This window comes from Ceratocystis lukuohia, assembly GCF_044167205.1.
Source record: "Ceratocystis lukuohia strain C4212 chromosome Unknown Supercontig5_pilon, whole genome shotgun sequence".
Lineage (NCBI taxonomy): Eukaryota > Fungi > Ascomycota > Sordariomycetes > Microascales > Ceratocystidaceae > Ceratocystis > Ceratocystis lukuohia.
Genome location: NW_027263524.1, coordinates 2176940 through 2187767, shown reverse-complemented (window position 1 = coordinate 2187767; position 10828 = coordinate 2176940). Strand labels below are relative to the sequence as shown.

Below are 10828 nucleotides of genomic sequence, written 5' to 3'. Positions count from 1 at the left end.
AGTCTGAGAACCAGATGCTTTGACAGGCAAACATGACTGTTAGTAAGCAGTGTAGAGCAAAAAGGACCTGGTTATCAGATGGAGGAAAGGTCACTGCAGGTGAGGGAAGAGATGAAATTGATCAGAAAGATGTTAATGTGCAGGTGATGGCTGAACTATCAAGAAGTGGTGGTTAGGGAAGGTCAGAGCTGGCAAGGAAAAGGCAGTGTGGAAGATTAAGTAAGGCTGGTCATAACTCAAGAACATGTTAGATTGGTGTCAAGACATCTAAAGAAGAGAATAAAAATCAATTTTACTCAATAAGATGCTTTATTGTGTTTTTATGAAAGAATCGTGAATGTAGGTGGGAAAGAAATTAGGCACTCACTTGGATTAGGCGCTCACTTGTAACTTACGTTACCCTAGTTTCCCAAGAGCTTTTTCTAAGGAGTGGCCCATGTTCGTCTTGGATAAGACCTTCTATTGGTCCTGACCATTTCCTTTCTAAAGTGTAAGAGACATGACCTAAACGTCCTTGTACTGACCAAGTAATAAGCACAATGCGCATCCAAGTGTAAGAAATGTTGCAAAGGCTGGGCCTAATGGACTACTAGCCTTCCACCCAAAAGGACATCGTGTGGTTTTTTAGTAGTATTTAGAACATTGTGAGCTTTGATCTCTACATGGATAGTATGCCTTCGTTTGGGCGGCATTTTTGATTCTTTTCCTTTTCTCCTTTCCAATGAACACCAAGATTTATTCAACATTGAAACACGCTGACTTGGGAAACTGGATATACTAAGGAACAATATCGGCTGAAAGTTCCATCCCAAGGACTAAACTCCGGTATCTCCAATTTGAGCTTAAACAACAGAAGTTAAGATTAGTTGAATGACTGAGATGGCACCACCATGTCGGATCGGTAAACATTCTCCCACTGCCGTTGGCAACAATCGAAATATTAGCTTTAAGGCTAGAGATAGCATAAAAGATAAAATCTGAATAAATACAGCATGACAACTAAGTGCAGGATACATACGATATCTTTATATCTTTTGCTGTAATTGTGGCTATGCCACTTGATGAGATTAACATGCTAAGTTGGAAATCGATCACCAGTTCTTTCAAGTTCAGTTTAGGATCTTGCTACAACTCGCTGGACTGTAGCTTGCTAAAAGCAAAGGTCCAACACAAGTCATTCAACATTTCACCAAACCATTCCAACAGTTCAACATCGAGCAATTCTTAGACATTCATGTACGGATATATTTTAGTAGTATAGCCTAACTCAAATATTTGTCTGAATGATAGTTTAGGCGGTTAGGACTGCTATTCATCGCCAATCTCATCCTTGTCCTGGCTATCTCTATGTTGAAGGTAGTTCTACCAAAGGCTGACAAGCTGCTACTGCAGGCACAACGCATCAAGAGCCTCGAAAGATACACCATCATCGTCAGTGCAAATACAAACATCACCAGCGAAAGAGCAGTTTATGTCACGTCTAACAACACCGTCAAGGTTTTTGTTCTCGCCAACATTTTGAACGTTGCTAGGAGGAGCTGCCAGAGCACTGGCAGCAAAGGCGAGAAGTAGGGTAACAGTCCAGCGTTGCATGATTGTGGAGTGATAGTTTCTGGTTAATGATTTGTAGAGGGGACTTTGCAATGGCAAAGATGTTGTAACAAAATTAAGGATTGAAGAAGAAGAGAGTAGTAAGAAGGCTCAAGAAGAGACTGTGAGCGAAGTCGAGGTATGAGAAGTATAAAACCGATGTTCTGGAGAAACAAGAAAAGAAGATGTATGATGCGGCGAGGCACTCTTATGTACTTGTCCGGATGCTTCTCAAGTAGCTCTAAACACGTTCAATTATGCTACTATTTCTACATCGCTGGAGCTACATCGGCATCAAGAATGCGTAAGATGGTCACCAAATCAAGAATGCCGTACATCTAAAACGATATATAGCAGCTATGTTCACCTCGCTATCGAGGCACACGATAACAGAGTTGCTATAGCTCCCATATTATCTCTTCAAGTTGGATCTCCAACAGTTTTCCCGAAGTGTAGAAATTAAATTATCAGGGAGACGTTTCACGGCTCAGCTTTTAGTCCGGCTAACGAAGGGCGAGCACTAGCCTCGTCTTCCATAGAAACCCCTTACATCTACCCTCCCTGTTTTCTCGTCTGGCCCAAAAATAAATCATTTTATCATCATGTTATGAAATTATTTTGTTACTCCAAAGCCATCTTCTTCCGTGAATATCGACAATCCATCCTTATATAGCACAGCCCATAGGTGGACAAACACAGTTGTAGGCCTTATACTGGCCAATGGGCTGTGCTTGGTGTTCTGAAAGGAGACCGATCATCTATCCCTGCCACAGGGGCAAGGAGCCTCATGCATGTGGATTTGACATAAATGTGACTCAAGGTTTTTCAATGGAGATAGCAAGCTTCACGGAACTAGCAAGAGTTTCGCGCTGAGTGCGCCGTCTATTGATTCTACCCCCCCGGCGTATTCGTAGACAATATTGTAGAGCTTAGTAGCTTGTCAGGTACTGTGTTTTTGGTCTTGATGGGATGAAGGACGAAGACTAGCCTAGGCCCTGTAAGTGGAAATAAGCAAAGCACCTGTATTGAAGGATAAGCTTAGGGCAATTATACCCTAGCTTAACTATAAGTTGCGTTATTTCTTCTTATTATTCCCACGTATGACAGGGAAAATTGCCAAGACAGGATCCCAAGCTAATAGCTAGTAAGTCTGTGATAGCTTACTACCGTTATGTGTGTCGAGAAAGTTACTATAAGTCTCAATAGCCGGGAGTGTCATCCTAATCTTTGTTTTAACCACGATATATGCTTTACAAGCTTAGTAAAAGATTTGTAGTGTTTATGACAACAGGATATCCAGTCTCTTTGTTCTCTCATCACTGCTACACACATTCATACTCGATCGTTGGTATTTCTCGTTAATCTGGATGTTATCCAGACATGCAATTCTGAGTTCATGCTGGAATGGAGAAAGCCTGGAGACGTTCACCGCTGGAGCTATCTTTATCATATCTTCTTCTGCGAACCTCGACATTGCCTCTCGTTCTCGAGTATACGATAGAAGCAGCAACTCGGGCATGTACTTCTACAGAGAATAAGAGACATACGAATAGTAAACTAAATATCACTTGCATATTTTTACTCCGTGAGACCTACACTTTCGTAAAACTGGTGTAGTGTGTTACGAGTCTCTTGATAAATAATTCATGTCCTAGACCTAGGGCGATCCGAGTTCAATGAGCCAAGGATGTGGTAGAGTCTGACATGGTTACTTGAAGTTATTGATTGCTGATGCAAGTCCCTCCAAGTATGAGAAGTGAATATGGACACATGTATTCTGAAAAAGAGTCTATTATGCCATCCACCATGCCTGTCTCTACCCAGATGAGATAGCCCTTCCACGTCTAGGAGTCACCGTATTTCTTACCATATTCATCAAAGTTGTGAATAACTGACTCGTCGTCTTCCTCATTTGGCTCGATAAAGTAGGACATCAAACAGGTATCATCGCCCTCGTCGATGGAAATCTTACCTACAATTGAATTAATGGTGAGCATACTTCTCACCATTTGAAGAGGCATGAATTCATAGAGATCAAGCCACACATCCCTATCCGTATTCGTATCCATATCCGAGCCCATTCCGGGGCAAATTAGGGTAGTAACAATCTTTTCGTCTTTCTTCATATCATAGTGGATCGAGCGATATGTGTCCAAGGCGTTTTGGAGACGAAAGTCCTTGTAAACGCTCATGACCACCTTGTTGAGATTATCAGGCTCCAAACCAAATTCACGGCAGACGGCGGCCATTATCGTGGAACTGGGTAGCTGATTAGGGGTTTTGTCACCAACAATGTTTAAATGTTGGATAGTGATGGTTTTATCTGCCTTGTTGACTTTGAATTTGTCTGGTAGTTCGCCGCGGTCGGAACCTTGCTTAGAGGTGACAGTGCAGATCCCATCACCAAGGTTCTTGAAAGTGTAGCCTGCTTCCTCAAGGACACCTGCATTTGCCCCGACGAGCAGAAAGGAAAGAGAAAGTATACTGAAGAAACGCATAGTTGGTGAGTAAGAACGAATGGAAGAAAAGTGATGGTTAACAAAGTCGAATTCAACTTGTGGTTTTGTGTGAGGAAGAAAGGGCTATTTAACAAGATCATCAAAGGCAACAGACAAGCTTTGTGCCCACTCATGATAGTGCTTAAAGCCGAAACGTTGAAAAGAGGCATGGCAAGTGCGTAGTTTGAGCATAATATTACTGAAGCTTTGACAGCTCTGTGTCATTTATGACGCCGAAATTCAAGAACAACTATCCGAATCAACATGCGAACGGTGAAATTATGCTCCCTCTGACGCTTACCTCTATCCATCGCCCTAAGGCCGATCGATGCGCATGATATTTCTTCGTCAAGTCGGTCGAGCTCTGGTATTCCCCCGAAGCTGTAGATTTGAAGAAACAAAGTGAAGAAACTGTGTATCGAGAAGAGAATAACTCAGCCTATCGATAGAATTTTTCAGTGCCAAGCTCTCCTTCCCGCTCTCCCACGTGACAAAGATGCGTTGCATCTCATCAGCTCTCAGCTAAGAAACATCCGATTTTCTTGTTCTTTCACTTAATCTGTTTTGATACTGATGGCTTGTCAATGCATGGGCCTCAACGCTCTGTCTGTTATGGAGCGACTTCAGCTACAATCCGTCCTACTCTGGGATCTACGATCACTCGCGCATTTACCACCTCTCTATGCCCACCACGTGCGTTGCATCCCTGTGCTAGAGCATTTACTCCACGGTGCGCACTCAGCCAACCCTAGACTCCTTATCTCCTTATAGCATTCAAGTACACACCGGCTTTGTCCCGCGATCCCGTGTACAGAATAGAGGGCCTGGACTTTACTTCAGCATGTATTGTTTCCAGACATTATCACTAAAAGCCCAAAGCTTGGTCAATTTTTAGCAGTTGATAATGACACAGATGCAACCGAGGACAAGAGGAAGTATAGACATGCTCAAAGACAAGCACCAGGTGAGCTGTTCTAGCCGCTGTCCCTCTAGGCAGCCATTGTTGCGTGAATTTTCCCGTCTTCCCCGATCCGCTTCCTGTGGTTCCGGCGGCAGGACTTCAAAGAGAACTATGTGGACCAAAGTCTACCGAATTTACGCCGTGTGATTCTAAATCATATTCCCGACAGTTAGCAACCACGGTAGCAGAATCGGACAACTGATTGCGTTTTCGTCAGAGTTTAGCATTGTATGGCAAATCACAGAGGGAAAGCCCCAGTAGATGCATGATTCATTAGTGAGTGACAATTAGAGAGACATCGATGATCAATTGGGCCAGTTTTTGTTGAGGATGGAGAACATAGTTCATGGGTAGCTTAAAGCCGATCCATGCAGGGTAAAGGCGAATGCATGTGTTTGAGCATAATCTCATCAGGCCTATGTCTTGCTATACATGCCTAGGACATTAGATTCGAAAATAACATCCCGATTTGAGACGTGGGTATTGAAAATTTACATCCCATTGACAAGGGTTGGCTTATCAGTAGGCGTGATGTGATGATACCTTGACCATGCTGTGTTGCTCGCTAGGTACTAGGTACACCAGCCCGCTAGGAGGGATCAAATAAAGCATCAGCCTAAAGAGCAACTTGAACTTGAACTTGAATATATTCAACGTCTACGGGAATCACAGAGATCAAACGATGCAGGACTGGCTGGCTAACGGACAGAATTAACCCTCTACAAGGTTTACTATAGGGTTTTGCCGAGCGAAGCGCCATTGCTGTTGTCCGTTTCCGCTCTAACGTGGACCAAGTTCAAAAGGGCGCAAAAAAGGAATGAACGAAAACAAACAAACATCAACCAACAGACAACTCTAAAGAACAAACCAGTGCTGACTATTTTACTTTGTCATGTTTGAACTTGAGATAAAAAGAGAGGTTCCTAGAAAACACACCCACACTCGTGTATTATCAAGTTGCTTTGATTAGGGTTAATAAATTCAAAAACATGCTAGGGTTAACTTCCTGTCGCAAATCTCCACATTTTCTGTCGTGAATTGACGGCTTTGTCTCCACTTCAAATTTCCATCTTGCCGCTCACGACTTCAATCCTTCAGTGTGCAACAGGATCTCTGCACTTCCCCAATTTTGTCAAGCCAGCATAAACAACACGTGATCTATGTCAACTTTCCCTTGCAGAAATACAGAGGCTATTTGGGCTGGTAGGTAGCATTGTGTCTGCTTGGTTCTGAAGACAGCTGTGAGGTCTCTTCACTTGTCGGTATAGCACGATGCGATAGAAATGGATCCTGGTCATTAGAACAGCTCGTGGCCCTAGGTGCTTTTTTCGTCGCCAAGATGAAGAGGGCTGGCTATGTTACATAGCGGTGGGATATCATATTTGTGATGGGCTTGCTGTCAAGGATACACTGCCATTTTGCTTGAAAGATACATGGCCCCTGTCATTTTCTGAGTTTGCGTCTTGTAATGACTGTTTCCAAGCTGCACTCGCCCCAAATGACATGGACGGAGGTGGTGAATAGGACAACAACTTTTTTCCGGCAAGGACACATATTCCAGGGCGAGGTTTTATTGCGGCCGGGCGTTTTTGAAGCGACTTGATAGCATTGGCAAGCTTTGAATGTGTCCGCGTGGTGCAAAATTGCGTTTATGATGTCTTCACTCTAGGTACAAAGGTTTAGATGCATGATTAGCTGAGGAACTGAATATTAATCAACTGAGTGTTTATCATTAACGGGCCAATGTGTCTGCACGCAAATCACCAAGCACAACAGCTCGTCGTCGTTTAGGGAGCGATAAGGCCAATCCTAGTCCCGTTAAATCCATTGATCCTGATTCTGAACGGTATCCGGCATTCTTGGACTTGCAAACTCGCCACGGTGCACGAGACAGGCCGATTTGACGTTTACAATGTATAATATCCTGGATAAACAGTTTTGCATTTGTCAAATTGAAGATGCCTTTCATAAAGTGGGCTTTTTCTAGCAAGGGACATGATGATGTTGTCAGTGATGCTGTAGGCGCTATATTACAAGATCTCACATGAATGAATGCTCAACCTGGCAAGGATATCCTTGCCGCGAAACATGGGTTCCTAATCAGATGAATTGGCAGCCAGTCATGGCTTTATATTACTCACAAAATAATTTGAGCTTTATCTCAGGTGGCGGGTTTGCTGCAGCAAACAGGGCGTCTCATCTGCTACAGACCCTTGTAAATGGATCTGAGATAGTAGACCTGAGCGAGAATTAACAACTAAATAGGAAAAATTGCGCAACAATGATGCATGATTTGGAGGAGCAGTTGATCCATGGATGAGCCTAAGCTTCCAGTGATTAGAAAAAGCAAACTAGTACAGGCCATTGTCCCTTGCACTAGGGATATGGCATTACCCGCTGAAGGAGGTCGCCGTAGACTGGCACAAAAGAGCCTTGGTCAATAGTCTATCACCACTTGTTTTGTTCAAAAAAACGAGAGAAACGCCTGATTGTACGCATGTCATATTGTCTTATCATTAAGCCTGCGGAAGCCTTTTCTCTAAAAGGCTAGTGTCAAGCTTTATTCTGGCGCAGCTACTCGTTATACTATAAACCATAAATACACTGAGCCGGAATCTCCGATGGACTAACTGTACGCAGCAACACTTTGAGGTGGAGGCAAAATAAACATGTTCATCCATGATGCTAGCCAGCCTGATTGACAAGCCGTGAGAAGGACGCTGGCTCCAGGCATAGAACACACGATATGACTGCCTCTTATAGACGTCTCTATCCATAGCTAAAGCCGCCTGCCTGCCTTGAAATCTCACCGCTTTCTCTTTGGCGTTGGGGGTGGTCTTTCAAAGTGAAAGTGGCCAAGGCAAATTTGGTCTCACTATACCACCAACTGCCTGAGAAGTAGTGCTATCGGAGCCTTTGCTGGAATCAAGGTTGGGCATAGTAATAGTGTGTCCTACAAGCACTAAGCTAAATGGCACATAGATGGAGGCTCGATTTCGACCGTTCGGCACGTGCGGTTTTGAGATGAAACCAGTCGAGTTGTCTTGGATGAATCAGAATAGTCGATTATAAGATGTTCGAATCGCCTTTCACAAAAAGAGAAAAACGTCATTTCCTCCATTTGCAGCAATCGGATTCCTCTCCAGCAATACTTGGGCGCTTTTGTCACTTTGATTCAGCATGAATTGTGATTGATATCACATCACATTGGCCTCTACCCCACATCGTCTTACTCAACCCCACTTGTCACATGTTCAAAAGTATTGATACATGAGGTGGCACGCCTGTGTCTCAAAGTATAATTAGGTGCCTGGTCTCACGACCAGATTCGAGCAAAGTGGCCTTCTGTTCACGCACTATACGACAGATACCTCCAAACCTTTGTGACATAATCGACATGCTCAAAATGAATCCCCCAAGTTCAGACCCTCTCAGAAACCGGGCTCAACTCATGTGGGTTGGAGGCAAGGAGATACCCGGCTCAGGCCCAGTGTAAGCTTGCAACGTCATGTCGCACTTCCATGGTAATCCCGTCAGACTAATGGAACATTCAGAATCTCCGTTGAAGACCCGTCTCTTGGCAGACCAATTGACTTGTAGGTGCTCATTTGCAGCGTCGTGTAGAGAGAGACTAACATTATATAGCGTCCATTCCGCTGGCATTGCCGAAGTAAACATGGCCGTCGAATTGGGTCACGCGGCCTACAAAGGCGGAGCCTGGTCCCGCGCTAGCCGCCACGAACGAGCCCGTGTATTTGACAACGCAGCAACGAGGCTCATGGGCAGCATCGATATTTTCACCGACATTGAGGTGACACAAACCGGCCGGCCCACACGCGAGATGACGGCCCAGGTGCCCACTTTGGTCAAGTGGTTCCAGTACTATGCTGCTCTGCTGCGCACTGAAGAGCGCTCCGTACTGCCGACTACTGGAAGTCTACATAACTGGGTCGATCGTGTGCCGCTTGGTGTGGTGGCGTTGATCACGCCGTTTAACCACCCGCTTCTGATTGCCGTCAAGAAGCTTGCGCCAGCTCTCGCCGCTGGCAATAGCGTGGTTTTGAAGCCAAGTGAGCTGGCGCCCGTCACGTCTCTTCTTCTTGGCCGCGTGCTGAGAGACGCCGGGATCCCGGACGGCGTCCTCAGTGTGATCCCCGGCCATGGTGCAACGACTGGCCAGGCGTTAGTCCAACATCCCTTAGTGCGCAAGGTGGACATCACAGGTGGGACAATGGCGGGAAGGTCGATCGGCGCCCTGATCGGCGGGAACTTAACTCCTTTGACGGCTGAGCTGGGTGGGAAGGCACCGATGATTGTGCTCGAAAACGCCAACATTGACGCAGCTGTCAACGGTGCTGTGTTTGGCTCATTCATTGCCAGTGGTCAGACGTGTGTGGCAGTCACAAGGATCATCGTACAGGACTCTATCCTTGACGAGTTCGTGCAGAAGCTCGCTATCAAGGTGTCGACGATTGTACCGCGGATAGGAAGCCCGCGGAACATGAAGTCAATGATGGGCCCCGTCATCGGCAAGGAGCAACTTGACCGGATATCCAATATGGTCAACGACTCAGTTGCCACTGGTCATGCCGTCGTTTTATGTGGCGGCATGCGCATGACGGGCAAGAGCATGCTGGATGGCTCAGACCTCGACTCTGGCTACTTCTATGCGCCAACCGTGGTCGCTTCGAATCCTGCCCATACGCAAGCTGTCCTCAATACTCGCCTCTGGAGAGAGGAGGCCTTTGGGCCAGTCGTTGTGGTCGTTGGATGCAAGTCCGAAGACGAGGCAATCAGCCTCGCCAACGACAGCGAATATGGGCTTGGCGCCGCTGTTTGGACCCAAGATCTCTCGCAGGCCTTTAGGGTTACAGAGCAGATCGAGGCTGGTGTTGTATGGGTCAACACCCATCATCGAAATGACCCAAGCAGCCCATGGGGAGGCGTCAAGCCCGGCTCGGGGGTAGGGAGCGAAAATGGCAAGGAAGCATACTATGCCTACACCCGGATGAAGAGCACGGTCATCAACTATGCGTCGGCTGAGAGTATGTTAGCTACCGAGGATTGGTTCCGGGACGATGCGGCACCTGTACGGTATGGTTAGGGAATAGCTTAGCTTAGAAATGGACCCACGCTTTAATAAATGACTAGATAACCGCAGATCACTGAGTAGACTAGAAAATAAAATGCAGCCCACCCATAAAGTCTGCATCCGCTTCGCACAGCATGTCATACACATGGAGGCTTGTTGGATCTATAGCCTGCGGGATAACTGAATGCGGAGTTAATAGGATAGCTAGGATATTTGAGAAGACGCATTGTTAGAGTCATTTCATAAGGGAGACTCATTTACGATGTCTAGCGCAAAGTTCAGAAGCTGTGATGTGATGCAGGTCTGTACCGTCGGTCTGGGCGCTCAACTAAATTTGTCTACTTTGTATCATGCATATCATTAGCCCGAGCTTTTTTCGAAATGGACTGCAAACATGAGTTATTCAAATAGAAGCTATATACGAGGAACTGAAGAAGCACATGAGAGACCAGTAGGCATGTAATGAGAGCGCATCTCAAAGCCCTAAGAATTCATCGTATGATAATGAAAATCACATTGGCCGACATACAGATACTACTGGCAAGTAATCAGCAACGGGCGAAGATAAAACAAAGCGCAAGAGTTGGCTTGGAAAAGCGCCGCAGTGAACATGGGAATCCAGTTAGTTTATCTCCCAGAGTACTAGCACTGAGAATTCCCTTGTGGCATTCCGACAGAAGCCTCTGC

General features: G+C 45.6%; 2 protein-coding genes across 2 annotated transcripts; one reads left to right on the top strand and one right to left on the bottom strand.

The window, feature by feature from the left end:
• Nucleotides 1-3434: 3434 nt before the first annotated feature.
• HOO65_050472 (uncharacterized protein) lies at nucleotides 3435-4088 on the bottom strand (the record flags this gene model as incomplete). The annotated part of the gene is made up of 1 exon (XM_071000908.1): nucleotides 3435-4088. One exon carries the CDS (start codon nucleotides 4086-4088, stop codon nucleotides 3435-3437), a length of 654 nt encoding a protein of 217 aa, XP_070858531.1.
• Nucleotides 4089-8455: 4367 nt separating this feature from the next.
• Nucleotides 8456-10153, top strand: HOO65_050471 (Betaine aldehyde dehydrogenase 2, mitochondrial; the record flags this gene model as incomplete). Its single annotated transcript, XM_071003313.1, has 3 exons — nucleotides 8456-8541; nucleotides 8604-8645; nucleotides 8695-10153. The coding sequence occupies 3 exons, from the start codon at nucleotides 8456-8458 to the stop codon at nucleotides 10151-10153; spliced, it is 1587 nt and encodes a 528-aa protein (XP_070858530.1).
• Nucleotides 10154-10828: the final 675 nt, after the last annotated feature.